At 43.2% G+C, this 23,929-nt stretch overlaps 1 protein-coding gene across 5 annotated transcripts in view; it reads right to left on the reverse strand.

Annotated features, from left to right (window-relative positions):
• The window catches only part of LOC132396063 (rap1 GTPase-activating protein 2-like), a 298,797-nt gene that overhangs the window by 72,386 nt on the left and 202,482 nt on the right, over positions 1 to 23,929 (reverse strand). For all 5 annotated transcript variants that reach the window (XM_059973425.1, XM_059973423.1, XM_059973422.1 and 2 more), the window contains one exon: positions 4,569 to 4,604. In XM_059973425.1, the coding sequence (XP_059829408.1) occupies positions 4,569 to 4,604 (36 nt within the window). The remainder of the gene's footprint in view (positions 1 to 4,568; positions 4,605 to 23,929) is intronic.

Genomic DNA, 23,929 nt, shown 5'->3' on the forward strand with positions numbered 1-23,929 from the left:
TCTCATACATTATTTCTCTTTTTGTGCTTGCTCCGTTCATGACATCCTCATTAGATATTTGTTTCGTCCATGATATTCTTTGCATCCTCCTCAAAAACCACATCTCTGCTGCTTTTTGTTTCTTCATGTTACTAGATATTGTCCAACATTCTGAGCCATATAATATAACTGGATAAACGTAACATTTCAGTGTTCTGAGGCTGGTTGTCATGCCTAGTTTAGTGCATTATTCTTTTAATTTTGCACTATTTATTAAGTTTGTAATCTATAGTAATTTTATGCCCTTGCACTGTACTGCTGCAGCAGAACAACAGATTTCCTGTAATAATAAGCCTTATTCTGATTCTGATGTTCAGAGACTTGATGTGAGCAAATATACTCCCACTGAATGCCAGAACCTGCCAATGGTTGCTCTTGACTGGGATCCTAGTCCATGCACCATAGCCCATCCCCTACTCACTAAAGCTCGGCCAATTGAAGTGCAGATCCAATGTCTAGATGCCCTACTTCACCCTCTGCACTGTCGCAAGGCTTGGGCTCACTTACACTGCCTGTACACACCAGCAGCCATATCTGCATCCTCGCTCCTGAATCGTCTCACACCCACCTCCAATCAACCCACACTCTCGTCTGATTTGCTGTCCTACTTAGCTTCGCCAGTTGATCCAGCAAAATCCAACCTCAGGCCCTGTGGTGGACACAGCACAGGCGAAGCCCTCCCCACAATCAGCTACATTTACGTGGAGCACTACTACAAGAAACAGTATCAATCATCAAGGACCCTCACCATCCAGACTAGTGGTCACCAACCCGTCGATCGCGATTGACTGGTTGATCTTTGAGACTTTCCAGGTAGATCCCGAAAAAAAAAATAAATAAATACACAAATACTGTTGAGAGATTGTTTCTGAGTTGCAGGGTTTTAGTTCCGTTCTTTCTGCCCAGTGCGCATGCGTGTAGCTCCCCCACCACGCACTACACAGTGTAATTCAGTGGTCCCCAACCGCCGGGCCGCGAGGAAATGATATGAGTCAGCTGCACCTTTCCTCATTCCCTGTCATGCCCACTGTTGGACACGGGGTCATCAGTCGCTTAAACGCAGTGACACCCTCCCGCCAGGGATCACTGGTTGGCCTTGGGTAACCGGCCGCACAAAGTGGTACCGGCCTGGAGCACGGACAGATGGGCGCCACCTCTAAAACTGTTTCACACACCGAATGTTCGTGGGGAACCTGGTGCTACAATATTCACAGATGACCTAATTCGGGCTCAGGGTTCCAAAAGTAGCAGAGCAGCTACCTCGCGGCGATCAACTGAAACAAACTTGTCGGCCGATAGATCCTACAAGGGGGGTGGGCGTGGGCCTGTCGCACTCCTCGCTTGGTCGGCCACTCTCTCCGGATTGCAACCACCGCGGCCCCGGTACGGGAACCTTCGGCCCTGACCTTGTCCTCTCACCCCACCCACGACCAGCCGCACCTGGCCAAGGCATCTGGCGGCGGGTGGGTGGGAGGCTGTCTAATGAGGCAATGAAAACTGCTCCGGTACCCTGAGTCCAAGCACCCTGCACTGAAAGACAAACCCGTTGAGTTTTGTGAGCGGAAAAAAATGTGAGCAAGCGGGACAGAAGCTAAGTGCCGAGAGCTACGAAAACTGAATTGCCAGACAGTGCTCCCTATTCACTGCTGCCATTGGGAAGGAGGTGACTAATCCTTCAACCACCAGATTCCTGAACCAGCGTGGATAATTTCACTCACCTGAAATCTGAACATACTCCATGTGACAGAACAGGCTGGCAATGCCAATTCTCTCGCTAACCTTGCCCTTTTGCCCGGTTAGTCACTTCTCCTCCTCCTCCTCATTCTGTCCCTGGTTCCCCCAGTAGTTCACACCCTTTGCCCTCACGTTCTGCAGTTCTTGGGAGTTCATCGTTTACACACCCCAACAGTAAAACAAACACTAGCTTGGCTAATCAAAACAATCCCTTCTGTCAACATGCTCTACCAGTTTATAACTCAAAAAACAAGAATTTTAGACGCTGGCATTCCAAACAGTTTCATTTATTTTCACTCACGCTCTTACATCAGTTTGTAAACAGCAGAAGGCCCCAAAAGACCTAAGGGACAGTTCAGGGGGTCCTAAAATAATGCCTGGGATAGTGACAGCAGGCTCCCTACACCTTGTGCAGGTAACACCACTGGTGGGGAGGCATTATTCTTTTAAATTTATCTGAGCGTGTGGACACTATGGTTTAACTAAGGCATTTGTTGTGGAATATCTCAGAAAGGCAGTGTCCATTATTTAGGATGTCCAGCACCTAGGGCATGCCCTTTTCTCACTGTTACCATCAGGAAGGTGGTACAGAATCCTGAAGGCACACACTCAGCAATTCAGGAACAGCTTCTCCCCCTCTGCCATCCGATTCCTAAATGGACATGGAAGCTTTGGACACTACCTCACTTTTAAAAAAAATATACAGTATTTCTGTTTTTGCACATTTTAAAAATCTATTCAATATACATAATCGATTTACTTGTTTATTTATTATGATGTTTTATTTTATTTATTATTCTTTTTTCTCTCTGCTAGATTATGTATTGCATTGAACTGCTGCTAAGTTAACAAATTTCACGTCACAAGCCGGTGATAATAAACCTGATTCTGAATAAAATCGTAGGATGTTAGAGTCCTTGTTTAAAACACTCCAATTCTGCATCTGAAATAATTATTATGGTCTGGTCACGTGTTCTATTCCCCCCCCCCCCCCACCCCCCAGACCAACAGTAGAATTTCCTGTTCCTTCTAGGCCAGGTGGAGGCAGATTTAAACGCTCAATCTGGCTTTGCTAGAGAGGGGTGGAGGTTTGATTTGGCGGTTGATGAAGAGTTATATTGGAAAGTTAAAGGCAATGTGTGTCATGAAGAAAGCCTCCGTATATTTGTAAATTTTTGTACATGCACATTTGCTTCCGTTTGTCTATTTGTAAATACTTTCTTTCTTCACAACTTTTGGGCAACTTTTGCTGTTCTTCACCTGGCACTAAATGAAACCCCTTGTTGTTGCAGCTTATCAACTGCTTTATTTTTCCAACTGGTGACCTTCGCTGGGCACGCCTGATAGCAGGGTGTGACATTCCACAACCTATGGACTCACTTTCAAGGACTCTACAAATTATGTTCTCAATATTATTGATCTATAATTTTATTTGCACAGTTCGTCTTCATTTATCCATTAGTTGTCTGTCAGTCTTTGTGTGTAATTCTATTGTATTTCTCTGCTCTACTGTGAATGCCTGTAAGGAAATTAATCCTAGGGCAGTATATGGTGACAAACTGTATATGTCCTTTGGTAATAAATTTACTTCGAATTTCTTTTATCAGAAATGCAATCCACTCAAGCAGTGGGGTAGAGCAGTGAAGGTATCATGTTTATTGACAGGAAACTTGGAGTGATGGAGGATGAGAGGTGACCTGATAGAGGTGTATAGGATGATGAGATGCACTGATCGTGTGGATAGTCAGAGGCTTTTTCCCAGGGCTGAAATGGCTATCATGAGAGGACACAGTTTTAAGGTGCTTGTTAGTAAGTACAGAGGAGATATCAGGGGAAAGTTTTTTACTCAGAGAATGGTGAGTGTGTGGAACGGGCTACCAGTTATGGTGGTGGAGGCAGATGCAATAGGGTCTTTTAAAGAGGCTCCTGAATAGGTACATGGAGCTTAGAAAACTAGAGAGCTATAGGTAACCCTAGGTCATTTCTAAAGTAAGTACGTGTTCGGCATAGCTTTGTGGGCCGAGAGGCCTGTATTGTGCTGTAGGTTCTCTATGAAACAGTATGATTCACTACCAAGGAACACACACACACCTGGGTGCTGAAGGAAAGGAAAGCTATTCTCTGATAGCCCGGTCTCTATACATACCACCCCTATGTGTAAAAAGGTACCCCCCTCAAGTTCCTATTCAATCTTTCCTCTCTAGACCTATGCCTTTGAGTTCTTAACTCCTCCCCACCCCCCCAAATAACCTCCAATCTGTTCCCGGTTCTAACCCAGAGCTGAGTTCATGTGGTGCTCTCAAGGCTGTTGTTGGGAAGGGACTCAGCAACAGTGGAGGGGAACTTGCAGATTCTGATCTTCCTCATAGATTTGATTTGATGTATATGATGCTTTTCACTGTATGTTTTGAATTGGATGTGACAAACAAAGTTTATCTTTAACTCCTGTGGGCCCTGCTGTCCTGACCACAAAAGTCTCTACAACCAATTTGTCCCATGCAGCAGCTAAGAATGTCTTTTGGCTACCATCTTTTAGAACATAGAACATAGAACAGTACAGCACAGTGCAGGCCCTTCGGCCCACAATGTTGTGCCGACCCTTAAACCCCGCTTCCCATATATCCCCCCCCACCTTAAATTCCTCCATATACTTGTCTAGTAGTCTCTTAAATTTCACTAGCGCATCTGCCTCCACCACTGACTCAGGCAGTGCATTTTCCTGTCCCCACTCATCTCCTGCACTCATGCCAACCCCACCAGTGTAACTGGGCTCTGGTACAGAGAAAGCAGCCTACCTGCATCTTTTCCAGCATGTCGAAAAACTCAGTGGACTGTAGACAGAAAAAGAGAGATGCAATTAGTGAATTTGTACATTTTGAACGGAATACATAATAAATCAAATTGCACTGAGCACTGAGCCTGAAAGCACACACAACCAGGATCCAGGGCAGCGTCTGTCCCACTATTGCTCGTAGAGTTATGGAGCATAGGAACAGCCCCTTCAGCCCAGCTGGTCCATGCCAACCAAGTTGGCCCACTCAAGCTACTTCCATTTCTCAGCATTTGGCCCATAACCTTCTCTACCATTTTTAAATGATATTCTTTGAGGAGCAGATTCCAGAATTCCATTGATCCACAGTGGCAATTCCCTTCTGATAAACCTTGCTATAGCATTACTTACAACACAGGTCACAACTACAGGAACCTGCATCTCCTTGTGGGGGGGGGGGGCTTGATTCAGTGTGGGATGTGTTGGATTGGGTGTAGAATTCCTAACTTTCTTGTTGTTTTAACTTTCCAGTGCTTGCTTGTATTTTTATATAATCACCTGTCCAGTGAAATTTCCAGTAATTACGGTACAGTTGCCTCTGTAGTTTTCTATAAGATTCTTAGCGTTCTGTAGCAGGTATTAGGTCACTTGAATATGGCTATATTATACGCTGATTGTTTACACTGGAACTTGGTTACCTCTAGTCTGAGTATGAGAACACCATGATTGTTTTACCTCTTTGTCTTTCCTTTGTTCTCTCAAGTCTTTCTTAGTTCGATCTTTGTTCTTGAGGCATTCATCATTGGGGACCCCCACCACCCCAGCTCTTTTCTCGCTGCTGCCATCAGGAAGAAGGTACAAGAGCCTCAGGACTCACACCACTAGGTTTAGGAACAGTTATCACCCCTCAACCATCAAGCTCTTGAACCAAAGGGGATAACTTCACTTGCCCATCACTGAAATGTTCCCACAATTTATGGACTCACTTTAAAGGACTTTTCATCTCATGCTCTCATTCTTGATTGCTTGCTTGCTTGTTTGTTTATTAATTTATTAATTATTTCTTCTTTTTGTATCTGCACAGTTTTTTGACTTCTGCACTCTGGTTGAACACCCTAGTTGAGCGGTCTTCCATTGATCCCATTATGGCATTCTATAGATTTATTGAGTATGCCCACAAGAACATGAAATTCAGGGTTGTATATGGTGACATATATGAAATTTCAACTTAACAAAACAGCCATAAGCTACAACTTTTATGCCTTATTCTTGACATCAGCTGAGCTGTGTACCTTTGAAGCAGTTTATCAAAGTATACCAAGTTGTACTGACATAGTGCAACCTGCTCAATAGGAGCTCCACCCACCACAGACTCCAGACAGATAAATGTCCTGGGGGCTGAGAGGGCAGGATTTAGCAGACAGCTGAAGGATGCAGGTATCTACATGCATAAAACATTCCCTGGGTACAGAACATTAATCTTAAAAGCCAATGGGAAAGGGAGAACGATCAGATTTTTGAGTCTGGTCTGCCCTCCATTTGATCTCTTTCTCAACTCCACTGACACAATTGTTCCATAACCCATAAAATCCATGCTTAACAAAAGCTAAGGAATTTTCTGCTGACAGTCTCAAAAATAAGGGATTAGTTATCTGGTTCAGACACAACAAGAAATTCCTTACTCACAGGGAAAAGTGAATCTTTGAAATTCTCTACTCAAGGTGGTCTGGAGACCCATTCACTGAGTATACTCAAGACAGTTTGATGTATTTTTGGATACAAGCATTTTGGGCATGCTCTCTTCTCGTTGCTACCATTAGGAAGGCAGTAAGGGAGCCTCAGGGCTCACTCCACCATGTTCAGGAACAGTTATTACCCCTCAATCAGGCTCATGAACCAAACTGAACAACTTCTCTTGCCCCATTATTGAAATATTCCCACAAACTGAGGAATGGATATGTAGATATACTTGCTGTGATTTTGACTGGTTGAAGTGAGAACCACAACTACAGTTAAAAGCTGAAAATACATCACAGAAAATAGGATTGCTTGTGGGAAACTTTAACCACTGAATCATATCACTTTTGTGAAACTCTTGCTTTTGGTAATCTCCATTGACTTTGCAATACAATCACTTTTTTTTTGCAGTTCAGTTAGATTACCCTTCCCTGAAGAGACACAAGAAGAAATCTAGAACATTCTGGTTCTGAAGAAAGACTACCTGTGAGGTGAATCTGATTCTCACTTCTCAATCCATTAACCTACACTCAGTGGCCACTTTATTAACTACGGGAATGGAACTTGATGTGGTCTTCTATTGCTGAAGCCCAGCCACTTCAAGGATCAATGTGTTACGCGCTCAGAGATGCTCTTCTGCACACCACTGTTGTAACTCGTGGTTACTTGAGTTACTGTCACTGTCCTGTCAGCTTGAACCAGTCTGGCCATTCTCCTCTGACCTCTCTCATTAACAGGGCATTTTCACCCACAGAACTGACACTCACCATGTGCTTTTTTTTCATACCATTCTCTGTAAATTCTAGAGGTTGTTGTACCTGAAAATCCCAGATCAGCAGTTTCTGAAATACTCAGACCACCCTGTCTGGCACCAACAATCATTCCACAGTCAGTCATTTAGGACACATTTCTTCCCCCATTTTTGATGTTTGGACCATGCATGTCTGCTTTCATGCACTGAGTTACTGCCATATGATTAATAAGCAGATGTACCTAATAAAGTGGCCACTGAGTGTATAGCAAATTAAGTCAGCATCTTGGCCATATGAGAATCCAGCAGTTCCACTCATTCGTTAGTCCAGCCTGAAGGCATGTCACTGTATATCAAGTTATTCCTTCAAAGTTCTCCAAACAAGAGCCAGCTAACCTGAACCAAGGCAGGATAAAGTGGAAAAAGATCAATCTGAGTTTGCAGGAGTCACCGAGGTTTTCTAACTGGGAAGATCAGAGAGATGAGGCAAAGAATTTTTCCCCTCATATGGTTGGAATCTAGAACTCTGCCTGAGGGAGGTGCAGTTTCTCAATATTCAAAATTGAGACAAGCACTTGAATCATAGAGACAGACGCTAGAAATATTAATAGAGAAAGGTAGATCAAGGGTGTGTCAGCCAAGGCACCGGTTTCTGTGCTGTGTGACGACTTCACCAGGCTGTAGACTCAGATTTATCACACTTACTTGGAAAAACAGTGAAATGCATTTAAATTAACAACCAACCAACTAGCTTGTCCTCCACGCAGTGAGAGGTTTCCATATCTTACTGGTATCTAGTGGAGATGTATAGATTGTGTAGGATATGAGAACAAATCAGAACCTATTTTCAATGTGTTTATATGAACACACATGCATATTCAAACAGTTCTACTTTGGGACGAGCCAACAAACCTTGCCGATGAGAGCTCCATCAGGCAAAGCAAAGGATAAAACAAATATCCAGAACCGATTCAAGCAGATTGTTGCTAATACCTCCAAGTTTTAGGGCTTTCACTTTTTTTTCTTTAAAGTAACTTCACAAAGGTTAGCAATAAGAATTGCCGGTTTTGAGGCTTCTGGCTTTAGCACAAGAGCCCAAAGCACCAATGTGTATTTACAGTCCAAGAAGAGAAAGATCTCAAAGTTCAAAAGTTCTAAGTAAATTTATTATCGAAGTACGTATATGTCACCATAAACTGTCCTGAGATTCATTTTCCTCTGGGCATTTATAGTAGGTACAAAGAAACACAATAGAATCAATCAAATTTACACACAAAGACGGACAAACAACCAATGTGCAAAAGGATGGCATTTACGCCTGAGCCATCATGGCCATATTATACTATAAATTAAAATTCAAAATATTTACAAATAAATAGTTAAGCCATGCAAAAAGAGAGCAAAGATAGTGAGGCAGTGTTCATGGGTTCATTATCCACTCAGAAATCCGATGGCATCTGGGAAGAAGCTGCTCCTAAAACACTGAGTGTGTATCTTCAGGAGCCTGTACCCACTCCCAGATTGTAGCAACAAGAATTCTTCACTGTGTGAAGCTGTTTGGAGTGATGTGAAGAATTTTTCATATCATTATGATCATAGTGTTTCCAGTAATAGAGTCATGGAGTCATAGAGAGGTACAGCACAGAAAGAGGCCCTTTGACCCATCTGGTCCATGCTGAACCATTTAAACTGCCTACTGCCATTGACCTGTACCAGGACCAGAGCTCTCCATACCCCTTCCATCCATGTATTGATCCAAACTTCTCTTAAACATTGAAATCAAGCTTGCGTACACCTCTTGCACTGATAGATCGTTCACACTCTCAAGGCCCTCCGAGTGATGAATTTTCCCTTCATGTTCCCCTTGAACTTTTCACCTTTCACCCTTAACCCATGACCTTTAGGTAATATGTGAAGACAGGCAGACTGATATTTACCCTCTCAATGATGTTAGGAGCATTCCCTAGTCAGGAGTGTGTTCCTTCTTCAGCCAGAACTTTACCTGCTGTCCTTCGCAGCTTTGACAGAGCCTGCTCTTTTTGGGAGCATTTCGGTGAGGCAGCCAACCACTTCTGTTGACGTGTACTGCCAAACCCCGGCCTGCGATAGATTGCTAGAGCTGTGTAGTGGGGGAATTACTTCAATCATAAACAGCAGCTGGCTGGCTAGCTTGGCAGGTTCCCAGTCAGTTTACCAACATGAGTTAATCTGGCCCCACTCTGTTCTAACAGCACACTGCCGGGGCTGGTGGTAGAGGCAGGTAAATTAGGAACAGTTAATAGACTTTTAGAAGGGCAGATTTAAGTTCCTGGGTGTCAACATCTCTGAAGATCTATCCTGTGCCCAACTTTTGATGCATTTATACTTCATTAGGAGCAGCTAAAGTTCATTAGGTGTTTGAAGAGATTTGGTACGTCAAACTTCTATCTTCTGACTAGTTGCGTCACTGCCAGGAATGGAGGTGCCAATGCACAGGATCAAGTTATAAACTCAGCCAGCTCCATCATAGGCAATAGCCTCCCCACCACCAAGGGCAAAAAGCAAAGCCTGAAGAAGACACCATCCACCATTAAGGACTCCCATCACTCAGGACATGCCCTCTTCTCATTGCTACCGTTAGGGAGCTTGAACACACACACACACACACAAACCCCTTAGAAACAGCTTCTTCCACTCCGCCATCAGATTTTTGAACAAGCCATGAACACTACCTTACTTCTGCACGACTGATTTTTAATATGTTTCTTATTTTAACTTATAGTAAAATTTTATGTATTGCACTGCTGCAGCAAAACAACAATTTTGAAGACATTTTTCAATGCTAATAAACCTGATTCTAATTCTGAGACACACCGATGAAGAAAAATGGTAGTGTATGCTGGAGGAACTGGTTAGATTGATCTTGGATTGGGTTAAAAGGCCAGCATAACATTGTGGGCTGAAGGGCCTGTACTGTGCTGTAGTGCTCCACATGCTGTGTTCTAACCAACATTCAACACATACTTTTGATTTTATTTATTAATTTTAGAAATAATGAAATACAGTACAAAGATCTTCCACAGTTCATGTTTTTTTTTCATCTGTCTTTATTACTAATCTATTATCAATAAACACTGTCCAGATTAATTTCATATCAGATGTCTTAATCCTCATTAGATCATCCAAATGTTCCACTTCTGGTCTGTTTCTGGATTTACATTTGATTGAATTTATCCGACTGAATCCACATTCACAGTCAGCACTACAAGCTTGAAATGTTCCAACGGTGTCAGCAAGAATTGACAGTTCTTCAAATTTTTCGCTTCTAAGCATGTAGTTCAACATATCAGCGAATGTGCTAATTGAACTACTCTTAACTTCCTCAGAAATGACAAATTTGAAATCACAGTATTGCTGCAATATTTTGAGGCAATGCTTTGAACGTAGTTCGTAATAGTAGCTGGGTATTTTGTTTGTCAGTCGTACAATATCCTCTTCTCCAAATTCAAAATTGGTTGCGTTTATAATAGCAACAGGTCAAAAGCGCGCCATTCTCAGGAAATCTATTATCCAAGCGATTGAATGAATTGAATAACAGGTAAAATATCGCCATCAGAACTTATAGATCTTTCACTTTTTCACTCCAGAAAAATGGTATCGAAAAGATACTCTGGCTGTATCTTGTTAATTTCTTGCTTTTGAAAACTGCAGTGCTTCAGTTGTATTCAAACGGCTTGTCTGAAGGAATTTACACAGACACTACAGAAATGCAAGTTTCACCTTTGTTTATATCATTAGTGAAGGTCCCTTGGAGTTCACCAGAAACAGGGCACCATACCTCAGCAGACCTGACTGCTCAGGCAGTGTATTCAGTACTCAAAATCCAGGTAGATATACATCTGTCAAATCACACTTCTCAATTCCAGACTTCCATTCCGCATTACTGTTAATGCACTGGAGGCAAATGAACCTGTTGACTCTGTGGAGGCTGGTTTAGACTCAGTCAGATTTTCTAGACTCCACTCTGCCTATTCATTACCCCTCTCCAAATCCCTCATTAATTGCTTCCATCACCCCCCAAGTTTCAAAGTGAGATATTCTAGAAGCCATTGGCTGCATTACTGCCCTGCTGCTCCCACATTCATTAACCACTCCGAAACTTTCCTCGTACTTACCGCGTTCCTTAGCATCGGGATCATCTTGGACAAAAGCGTCTCAACAGCGGAAGATCAAGCACTCATTTCCCTCTTTTGAGCCTGGGGGTTGAGCGGAGGAGCGGAGAGAGACAGGTTACGCACACCCAACCCCTCTGTCACGTTTGCTCGTCGTCCTGAGCAGGGCTCCGCTCCCCGGAATTTATAGCCCGGCCGCGGAAGAATGGAACTACACCTTTGGAGCAGGTTGTGCAGGAAGTGGAGTATCAGGCTGCATATCAGCATTCCCCCCCACCCCCCGAGTACAATTCAAATGCTGCTGTCGGTTTGTCACAACGGAACAAGCGAGGTGCAAACTGCCCGACTGTAATTTAATTTATATTTAACCACGCTGACAAAGCTTTGAAAATCACAGCCAAACATTAGTGGTTAGGCAGGAGTATGTACGTGTTGTAAGTGAGGCGGCAGATCACAGGTAGGGTTGTCACCCTGACCTGCTCCTCCCCATGTTCCTAGCTACAGTACAAGCTTTTCATTTTTTTTGTTGAAGAGACAGCGCGGTAACAGAACCTTCCGGCCCGATGAGCCCGCGCTGTCCAATTACACCCAATTAACCTAATAAACCGGGGCACCCGGAGGAAAGCCCCGTATCACGGGGAAAACATACAAGCTCCTTGCATGGTTCCAGAATGAGAAAAAAAAATTCACCATAGAGTCGACTAAGTTCCAGAATGAGAGAAAAAAAGTTTGTTTTGTCTACTCGGAAATTGATTTGTAAATGTGAAAGGATTGAATTCTCTCGATGACTGAAGCATCCTTTTTACATTGAATTACCTATCAGCTACACCGCAGCACGGAGACAGCCACTTAGACTAATTGAGCTTGCCGTGTTCGTGCTGAACGTAACCCTCCTCCAAGCCAGTTCATTTCAGGTAAAGCCTGTTCACTCCTCCGCATGACTGAACACATCTGCTCGCAAGGGTCTGCGCCATTCCTTCAACTGCAGTGAATTGCACACGCTGCACATCCAGTTTGATTAAGATTCACGCCCATTTCTCTTTCATTGCCTCGCTTATTCTCTTTATCTCTCTCTCCTTCTGTCCCTGCTCATCCTCTCATCTCTTGCTCACCCCCCTCTCTGAGGGAGCCTTTCGCTCTCCATCCCTCTAATTCTCTTGCTTTCACACGATCACTTCCTTTCTTCTCTTTCCCCACCTGTTTTCCTTCTCCACTTCTCCCCCCCACCATTCTTTCTCCCCATCTCTTTCCACTGCTCTCCCCATCATTCCTTCCCTCCAGCTCCCTCCACCCCCATCTATTTCTCACTCTCCCCTCCTCTCTCTCCTTCCCACTTCCTTATTTCTCTACCTCTCTCCCTTCCCTACTTGTCCTGCATTTTCCTCTGCACGCCCTGCACAACCTATTACAAAGGTGTAGAGACTGGTAGGTTTTTGATTGGTAAGGGTTATGGGAGAAAGGGGTTGAAGAAACCCTCTGAGTGGCAGAGCAGACTTGATGGGCTGAATGGCCCAATCTGCTCCTCTAGCTTTTGGCCTCATAGTCTCTTGTGGAGATCTCCCGTGCTCGACTCCGTCAGCTTGCAGCACGAGCTGTAAAACCCCATTTCCTCAGCCTGTTTTGCCATTTTCCGGGCATAATGGAAGATCTTTCTCTTCTTCCCTGAAGCTGACTTCCCTTTGGTAATTTTTTTCCCCAAATAGTGTTGCTCTATTGGAGAACTGGCTGGGAAAGTGAGTGAATTAAATGCACTCAGTGCAAACGGCCCACTGATTGAGACAAGGAAAACATACACAGAATTGCATGTTACCACTCCAATGAATTATTAGTCTCCGAAGGATCTACAGATAATTATATCACAACACAAGGAGCATATGACACACTGGGTGGAGCAGGTGTCACTGACCCTCACCAGCTTTTATAGATGCACCATAGAAAGGTTCCTATCTGAACGCATCACAGCTTGGCATGGTAGCTGCCCAGCTCAGGAATGCAAAACATTGCAGAGGGTTTTGAACATAGCCCAATCAGCATCTCCTCCATCAACTCTAGAGTCTTGGCTATCTTTGAAGTTGTATAAGATGATGGTCTGGCCTAATTTGGAGTGTTGTGTGCCGTTCTGGTCACTTACCTACAGGAAAGATGTAAATAGGGTTGAAAGAGTACAGAGAAAATTGACAAGGATGTTGCCGGACCTGGAGGACCTCAAGTCAAGTCAAGTCGTCAAGCCAAGTCAACTTTTATTGTCATTTCGACCATAACTGCTGGTACAATGCATAGTAAAAATGAGACATTTTTCAGGACCATGGTTTACATGACACAGTACAAAAAACTAGACTGAACTACGTAATAAACAAAAAACACAGAGAAAGCTATACTAGACTACAGACCTACACTGGACTGCACAAAGTGCACAAAAAACAGTATTGGCATTACAATAAATAATAAACAGTACAGTAGGGCAAGGTGTCAGTCCAGGCTTCGGGTATTGAGGAGTCTGATAACTTGGGGGAAGAAACTGTTATATAGTCTGGTCGTAAGAGACTTGAGTTAGAAGGAAAGATTGAATAGGTTAGGACGGAACATGGAAGATTGAGAGGAGATTTAATGTAGGTATAGAAAATTATGAGGGGTAGAGAAAGGGTAAATCCAAGATGGCTTTTTCCACTGAGGTTGGGTGGAACTACAACTAATGCTCATGGATTAATGATGAAAGGTGAAAAGTTTAAGGGGAACATGAGAGGAAACTTCTTCACCCAGAGGGTTGTGGAGTGTGGAATGAGCTACAGCACAAGTGGTGCACATGAGCTTGATTTCAATGTTTAAGAAAAGTTTGAATAGGTAGAAGGATGGTAGGGGTGTGGAGGGCTATGGTCCTGATGCAGGGAGTAGGCACTTTAAATGGTTTGGCATGGACTAGATGGGCCAAAAGGCCTGCTTCTGTGCTGTACTTTTCTATGTCTATAACATACCATCAAATTCAAGGACAGCTTCTACCCTGTTATTATCACACAGGACTGTCATACGCTAAAAGGTGAAAACAAGAGATTCCTGAGATGCTGGTAACCGTGAGCAGCACGCACACAAAATGCTGGAGAAACTCAGCAACTCAGGCAGCACTAAGGAGGGGACTAAACAGTCGACATTTCCGGCTGAGATGCCTCATCAGGACTGGAAAGGAATGGGGTGGAAGCCAGAATAAAGAGGTGGGTGGGGGATGAAGTACAGGCAGGCAGGTGATAGGGGAGACCAGGTGAGGAGAAGGTGGGCAGTGGGTGGAAGAAAGGGAGTGCAATAAGGAGCTAGGAGCAGATGGGTGGAAAAGATAAATGGCTGAAGAAGCACTTTAGTTGTTTCTCTGCACTACACCCTCTCTGTGACTGCATACTACACTCTGCATTCTGTTCTATTTCTGCTGTAATTATGCATGATGTGATCTGTCTTGAACTCTATGTGGCAATAATGGGATCTCATTCCTAAAGCCAGTGAATTTTATCAAGAGTATTTAAATTCTTCCTTTTGCTTTTCCTCTTTCAGCAAATTGGAGTGAAAATTATTTTCAAGGTGAAAGTTGTTGAGGAAAGAGGTGCAATCATTAGGATTCGTTTCATCATTTCCTACTCCACCTGGGTCTGGACCAGTGCTTTTGTACAATGGTCACACTCACACCTACACAGTGGAAGCAATTTACTCTGGTCAATTGACTTCACAAGCTGCACATCACTGGGCTGAGGAAGGAACCACACTCTCTTCTCACTTCTACCTCTGGCAGGAGATACAGGAGCCTTAGGTCCCACACCACCCTGTTCAGGATCAAAATAAGCTGCAGTAAGTTGTGAACTCAGTTAGCTCCATCATAGACTCTAGCCTCACCAGCATCCAGGAGATCTTGAAGGAGCGATGCCTCAAAAAAGGTGGTATCCATCATTAAGGACCCTCATAACCCACAACATGCCCTCTTGTTATTGCTATCATTAGAGAAGAGGCCCAGGAGCCTGACGACATCTACAGTGGTAAAATGCTTTGAGAGGCTGGTCATGACTAGACTGAACTCCTGCCTCAGCAGGGATCTGGATCCGTTGCAATTTGTTTATCTCCACAATAAGTTAATGGCAGATGCAATCTCAATGGCTCTTCACATGGCTTTAGACCATCTGGACAACACAAACACCTAGGTCAGGATGCTGTTCACCGACTCTAGCTCAGCATTTAATACCATCATTCCCACAATCCTGATTGAGAAGTTACAGAGGCTGGGCGTCTGTACCTCCCTCTGCAATTGGATCCTTGACTTTCTAACCGGAAGACCACACTCTGTGCGGATTGATGATAACATCTCCTTCTAGCTGACGATCAACACTGGCGCACCTCGGGTGTGTGCTTAGCCCACTGCTCTACTCTATAACCATGACTGTGTGGCTAGGTATAACTCAAATACCATCTATAAATTTGCTGATGATACAATCATTGTTGGTAGAATCTCAGATGGAGACGAGAGGGCGTACAGGAGTGAGATATGCCAGCTAGTGGAGTGGTGTCGCAGTAACAACCTGGCACTCAACATCACTAAGACAAAAGAGCTGATTGTGGGCTTCCGGAAGGGTAAGACGAAGGAACACATACCAATCCTCATAGAGGGATCAGAAGTGGAGAGAGTGAGCAGCTTCAAGTTCCTGTGTGTCAAGATCTCTGAGGATCTAATCTGGTCCCAACATATCAATGTAGTAATAAAGAAGGCAAGACAGTGGCTATACTTTATTAGAAGTTTGAAGAGATTTGGTATGTCAACAAATACACCCAAAAACTTCTATAGATGTACCGCAGACAGCATTCTGACAGGCTGCATCACTGTCTGGTGGGGGGCTACTGTACAGGACTGAAGGAAGCTGCAGAGGGTTGTAAATTTAGTTGGCTCCATCTTGGGCACAAGCCTACAAAGTACCCAGGACATCTTTAGGGAGCAGTGTCTCAGAAAGGCAGTGTCCATTATTAAGGACCTCCAGCACCCAGGGCATGCCCTTTTCTGTCTGTACCATTAGGTAGGAGGTACAGAAGCCTGAAGGCACACATTCAGCGATTCTGGAACAGCTCCTTCCCCTCTGCCATCCAATTCCTAAATGGACATTGAACCCATGAACACTACCTCACTTTTTAAATATATATATATTTTTCAGTTTTTTGCATCATTGTTAATCTATTCAATATACGTATACTGTAATTGATTTCTAATGCCCTTCCCTTGGACAACATTGGTGGCATGGAGAGGGGAGACTTGCAGCTTGGGCAACTGCTGGTCTTCCATAAAAAACCCTTGCCCAGGCTTGCATCCTGGAAACTTTCCAAGGTGCAAATCCATGGTCTATCGAGACTAACGGAGGCCTACACACACACGATAATTGATTTACAGTATTATTATTATTATTCTTTTTATTCTTTTATTTTTATCCTATATTATTATTTTTATTTTTTATTATTTTTCTTCTATATTATATATTGCTAAGTTAACAAATTTCATGACACATGCCGGTGGGAATAAACCTGACTCTGATTCTAATTCTGAGACACACACTCAATGATTCAGGAACAGCTTCTTCCCCTCTGCCTTCAGATTTCTGAATGGACATTGAACCCATGAACACCACCCCACTATCTTTTTTCTCTTTTTGCACTACTTATTTAATTTAACTTAAAAAATAAATATATTCCTACTTCTTACTGTGACTTACAGCTTTTATTATGTATTGCAATGTACTGCTGCTGCGTAACAACAAATTTTGTGACATATGCCAGTGATGTTAAACCTGATTCTGAGTTATTACCCATCAACCATCAGGCTCCTGAACCAGTGTGAATAACTTCACTCACCACAACACTGAACACTTCAAGGATCCACAACTCATGTTCTGAGCATTATTTATTTAATTATTTTTTAAAAAAATATTTGCGCAGTTTGTCTTTTGCAGATTGGTTGTCAGTCTTTGTGTGTAGTTTTTCATCGATTCTACTGTACTTCTTTGTTCTACTGTAAATGCCTACAGGAAAATGAATGTCAGGGTAGTACGTGGTGATACATACGTAATTAGATAATTCAAAGTTTCAAGGGTACATTTAATATCACAGAAATGTATATAATATACACCCTGAAATTCTTTTTCTTTGCAATCATCCATGAAAACAGGGGAGTGCCCCCAAAGAATGAATTACAGTTAAATGTTAGCACCCCAAAGTCCCCCACTCCCCTCCCTCCCACACGTAAGCGGCAGCAAGCAACAATCCTCCCTCCTCCCACCAGCAAAAAAAAAGTATCGGCACCCGCCACTGAGCACTCAGGCATGCAGCAAAGCAGCAGCAAAGCAACAGCAAAGTCACAGACTTGCAGTTACCCCAAAGACTGCTCGTTCACCCGGAATTCGACATACCACAGGCTCCCTCCCTCCCTGAAAAGCCAAAGTAACTAAATTTACTTTGAATGTTGAAACCAGAGCACTGATCAGTCACAGAGTGAATGTTCAAACTCCTTGCATATAGTCTGGGGATTTGGATTAAACTGGGGCTGCTGGAGTTGAGAGGCAGCAGCTTTATAGGAAAAGTGCACTAAAGTTACTTACAGACCTGCTGCAGCTTTACTAACCACGAGTGGACTGAGGACACGGTTTTGTTTGCGATGGGAGTCACAGCAGATATTTCAGAATCAGAGTCAGGTTTAATGTCACAGGCACATATCGTGAAATTTGTTGTTTTGCAGCAGCAGTACATGCAATGCATAATAATTTAAAATACAATAAGTTACAATTAAATATATATAATTAAATAAGTTGTGCAAAGAGAGAGGAAAATATTGTGAGGTAGTGTTCATGGATTCATTGGCCATTCAGAAATCTGATGGTAGAGGGGAAGAATCCGAATCAAAATCAGGTTTGATTTCACTGGCATATTTTGTGAAATTTGTTATCTGAGCGGAACAGTACAATGCAACACATGATAATATAGAAAAAATTGAGTAAGTAAATGAAGTACAGTTAGTGTATATATATATATATATATATATATATGTATATTAACTAGTTAAATTAAAAACAGTGCAAGAACAGAAATAATATTTTTTTCAAAGTGAGGTAGTGTTCACAGGTTCAATGTTCATTCAGGAATTGGACGGCAGAGAGGAAGAAGCTGTTCCTGAATCGCTGAGTGTGTGTCTTCAGCCTTCTGTACCTCCTTTCCAATGGCAACAATGAGAAGAGGGCATGAACTGGGTGATGGGGGTCCTTAATAATGGCACCTTCCTAAGGCACTGCTCCTTGAAGATGTCTTGGATATTATGGAGGCTAGTACCCAAGATGGAGCTAATTTTTTACAACTTTCTGCAGCTTCTTATGATCCTGAATAGTAGCCTCCTCCCCCGCGCCCCCCCCCCCCCATACCAGACAATGATGCAGCCTGTCAGAATGGTCTCCATGGTACATCTATAGGAAGTTTTCGAGTGTCTTAGGTGACAAACCAAATCTCCTCAAACTCCTAATGAAGTATAGTCGCTGTCTTGCCTTCTTTATTGTTGCATCGATACGTTGGAAGAAGGCTAGATTCTCAGAGATCTTGACACCCAGGAACTTGAAATTGCTCGCTCTCTCGACTTCTGATCCCTGTATGAGGATAGGTTCATGTTCCCTTGTCTTACTCTTCCTGAAGTCCACAATCAGCTCTTTGGTCTTACTGACGTTGAGTACAATGTTGCTGTGACACCACTCCACTAGTTGGCGTATCTCACTCCTGTACGCCCTTCTGTCACCATCTGAGATTCTACCAACACGGTTGTATTGTCAGCAAATTTATAGATGGTATTTGAGTTATATCTAGCCACACAGTCACGGGCATAGAAAGAGTAGAGCATTGGGCTAAGCACACATCCCTGAGGTGGACCAGTGTTGATTGTCAGCAAAGAGGAGATATTATTACCAATTTGCACAGACTGTGGTCTTCTAGTTACAAAATCGAGGATCCCATTGCAGAGGGAGGTAGAGTGGCCCAGGTTCTATAGCTTATTGATCAGGACCGTGGAAATAATGGTTCTATGGGAAGCTGTTTCTGAAAGATTGAGTGTGTGTTTTCAGGCTCCTGTACCTTTTTATGGCAGCAATGAGAAGAGGGCATGTCCTGAGTGATGGGTGTCCTTAATGATGGACACCACCTTCTTGATGCATCACCTTTTGAAGGTGCTGGGGAGACTAATGCCCATGATGGAGCTGGCTGTGTTTACAACTTCCTGCATCTTCTCTGATCCTACTTAGAGTGCTTTTCACACTGACTGATCACCAAATGTGGTACTACTCACTGGAGTTAAATTAATCCTTTGAGACACTGTAATCAGTCACCATCATCAAAAGCAGGACATCGTATGTCACACAGATGAGCATCCAACATGATTGGAATAGCAGTTGGTAATCTTTACATTCCGCGCTGCCACAAAGTTTAACTGCAACCCACACTGTAAAATGCAGCTGCACCATTTTCCCAACCTGAGCAATGTGTTACTTCCTCCACACTGTGATATAGCTTTGTCTGACATGGAAAGAAAGTCCTGGAATAAAAGGATGGATGGAGTGGAAGAGAAATAAGTGTGTTAGCATTCATGGATCATTCTGAAATCTGATGGTGAGGAGGAAGAAGCTGTTCATAAAATGTACAGTGAGTGTGGTTCTTCAGACTCCTGTACCTCTTCCTTGATGGTAGTAATGAGAAGAGGTCACATCCCAGTGGATACTTAATGATGGATGCTGACTTCGTGAGGCACTGCCTTTTGAAAATGTCCTTGATGGTGAGGTGAGCAGAGCCCTAAAAATAAATCCACTTGAACTACCTGTCCATCTGCCTTGTGAAAGTTCCTACAGGATTTGATTCCTGCGCCTCTTCAGCCAATTCCTTTCTTTTAGCAGAAATTGGCTCTGCACTGGCCAGTGGAAGCTGTAGAGCCCTTACTTGGCCAGAGAATAGCTTACAGTCACTGGGACAATTCAGTCCAGAAGGCTTAAGTCACTCTCAGAGCTCATATAAGAACTGATACACGCTACCAGCTGTGAAAACCTGTCGCTCGCTGGGCTTGACTTTGAGTTTCACCTTTTTGTTTACGCAGCCTATCAACAGATGACCTCTGCAGTTTGTTGGGAGATAATAGGGGATTGCAGGAAAATGGAATAGAGTTGTGGAGGAGAATAATCAATAAGAAAGTAAGCCTCTTTTTGATGGTGATTTATTGATGGACCTTTGTTATAGACTAAACTACTCGATTCAATTCAAGTAGACAAAATTGGCATTCATAGATGAAATCAAAGAGAGTGGCGAACAGATTATCAGGGTGACCTTCAGTCTCTCCTGTCCACACTCAGTAGCCACTTTATTAGATACAGTCGTGGCCTAACAAAGTGGCTTTCTGCTTTATGTAGTCTTCTCCCATTCATTTCAAGGTTCGATGTGTTGTGCGTTCAGAGATGCTCTTCTGCACACCACTGTTGTAACGTGTGTTTATTTCAATTACTGTGGGTGATGGGGGATGTTTGGTCTGAACAACAACTGAACCTCTTGACCATGTCTGCATGCTTTTAAGCACTGAGTTGCTGCCACATGATTAGAGGTGTGCCATTAACAAGCAGATGTTCCTAATATAGTGGCCACTCAGTGTATTCCTCAGATTTACTGTGAACCGCTAATTCTCTGTTCATTGTATTTCTGCAAAAGTTTCCAAGTGTAAAGATATTTTTCCTCTGTGTGAAAAACTTATGCATGGTCGACAATGACCTCAATTTGGGTGATTTAAAGAACAAGTGGATCTTTGACCTTTAAATATTTAACATTCTTTGAGACTTTTGCAGAGTACACTTGTTTTCAAAAATTACCCACTTGAAAGAATACTATAGTAATTCTTGTGCTTGTTATAATCCAGAATACTGGTGCTGGGTTAGAATGTTTTAATAGCAGTAAAATCCTTCAGGAATCTACTTTGTCCACTGAAAGGTTTCAGATGTAGTCTGGTACTGGGGCATTTCAATCCTCCTGAAGGAGTGATTTTGCAGGAAAGAAATGTGTGAATTTCTGCCAGAGGTTCTTGCATCCATCATCGAGGACCTGCATCATCCAGGCCACGCTCGCTCTTCGCTGCTACCTATCAAGCTGGTGGTACAGAAGCCTGAGGTTCCACACCACCAGGTTCAGGAACATTTATTGCTCTGTAACCATCAGGCACCTGTACCTCTTTCCTGATATCAGCAGTGAGAAGAGAGCACGGCCTGGACGGTGGGGTTCCTTGATGATGGATGCTGTTTTCCTGTGCTGTTTTACTTGTAGATGTACTCATTAATGGGAAGGGATTTTCCTGTGATGGACTGGGCTGCATCCACTATGTTTTGTAGGCTTTTCCATTCTGGGGCTTCCCAGAATTGATGAGATATAATAACAACTTGCAAAGAAATCTCTGAAAGCCATCAATTCTGTCCCCGCTGGGTGACAAGTGGAGTGAGTGGGAAATTAAATGTCAGGAGACAAAAAGCAAGAGGTAGTTACAGCACCCATCAATTCTCTATTCACAAGAGATTCTGCAGATGCTGGAAATCCAAAGTTACACACACAAAATGCTGGAGGAACTCAGTAGGTCGAGCATCAATTATGGAGGAGAATAAACAGTCAAGATTCCTTCCCCAAACTCTTCTCACTTTTTCTATTCCCCATTCTGACTCCCCCCTTGCCTTTTCCTTCTCATTTGCCCATCACATCCTGCTGGTGCCCCTCCTCCTTCCCTTTCTCCCATGGTCCACTTCCCTCTCCTATCAGATTCCTTCTTCTTCAGCCCTTTAACTTTTCCACCTATCACCTCCCAGCTTCTCACTTCATTCCCACCTGCCCCACCAACCCACTATCACCTTCTGGCTTGTACTCTTCCCCTTGCCCCACCTTCTTATTCTGGCTTCTTCCCCCTTCCTTTCCAGCCCAAAACCCTGACTGTTTTTCCCCTTCCATAATTGGTGCCTGATCTGCTGAGTTCCTCCACCATTTTGTGAATTCACTCCTCACTATAACAGTTTGCCAATTTGGGCAAACCCGCTGATAAACCACATGAGGTGGTGCACTTCAGGGCACTGGTGAAACAGATGACCTTTCACTTGATCTTGGAAAGATTAGAAAAATAAAAAATCAAACATGTTGTGAGCTGTAGGGAAAGGGGAAGGGAGGTGAGGGTAAGTCAGTGATAAGGGAGGCAAACATTGACTTACTGAAACTAGCGATTTTATTGGAAGGCACTGGTTTGGACATCATGCTTGAGACTTCAGTCCATCACAGGCAAAGCCCTCCCTATCATTGAGCACGTTTACAGGGAACGCTGCCAGAAGAAAGAAGCATCCATTATCAATGACCCTCTCTTCTCATTGCCACCATCGTGCAGGAGGTCCCATTACACTCATGTTCAGAAACAGCCATCAGGCTCCTGAACTGGTGGGGATGAATTCACTCACCACAACTCTAAACTGATTCCACAAACTACAGACTCACTTTCAAGGGCTCTACAACTCATGTTCTCAGTATATTTACCTGCCCATCACCTTCCTCTCATGCCCCTCCAGCTTCACTTTCACCTATGCTTCACTTTCCTCTCACTCTCCTCTCCTATCAGATTCCTTCTTCTTCAAACCTTTGCCTTTTCCACCTATCAACTCACAACTTCTTACTTCATTTTGTATCTCCAATCCACCAGACTTCTCCCTCACCTGGCTTCCCCTATCACTTTCTAGCATGTACTCCTTCCTCTCCCCCACCTTCTCATTCTGGCATTTCTGGTCCTGATGAAGGGTCTCAGCCCAAAATTCGACTCTTTATTCCTTTCCACAGACGCTGCCTGACCTGCTGAGTTCCACCAGCATTTTGTATGAGTTTCTTCAGATTTCCAGCATCAATTTGTCTTCTTTTGCACATTTTCTGTCAGTCTTTCTTAGAAACACAGAAAACCGATAGCACAATACAGGCCCTTCAGCCCACAAAGCTGTGTCAAACATGTACTTACTGTAGAAATGACCTAGGGTTACCCATAGCCCTCTATTTTTCTAAGCTCCATGTACCTATCCAGGAGTCTCTTAAAAGACCCTATTGTATCCACCTCCACCACCGTCGCCAGCAGCCCATCCCACACACATCAAAAACTTACCCCTGGTATCTCCACTGTACCTACTTCCAAGCACCTTAAAACTGTGCCCTCTCATGTTAGCCATCTCAGCCCTGGGAAAAAGCCTCTGACTATCCACACGATCAGTGCCTCTCATCCTCTCGTACACCTCTACCAGGTCACCTCTCATCCTCCTTCTTATGTATAGTTTTTCATTAATTGTATTTCTTTATTTTCCTATAAATGCCCACAAGGGAATGAATCTCAAGGTAGCATATGCTGACATAAAAGTACTTTAATAATAAACTTACTTTGACTTTAGTTTGCGAGGGAGTTGTGAACTAGCAAGTCTAATGAATTTACTGATATTTACAGAAAGATGTTGCTATGGTGATATGCTATCAATGGGTGGCAAGCAGGTTCAGTTAATGACCCAATATACTCAGAGTAAACTACTTCGTTTGTCAGATGATATTATATCATTATCAATTCTGGGAAGTAATTTACATCATAAATTCCCTCAAGGTAAATTATTAGTTTCATGCAGTTTTTCAATAGCAGCCAGTAATTAATATGTAGGTATTATCGTCCAGGCTCCTGGACAT

The sequence above is a fragment of the Hypanus sabinus genome, chromosome 6 (genome assembly GCF_030144855.1).
Source record: "Hypanus sabinus isolate sHypSab1 chromosome 6, sHypSab1.hap1, whole genome shotgun sequence".
Classification (NCBI taxonomy): domain Eukaryota; kingdom Metazoa; phylum Chordata; class Chondrichthyes; order Myliobatiformes; family Dasyatidae; genus Hypanus; species Hypanus sabinus.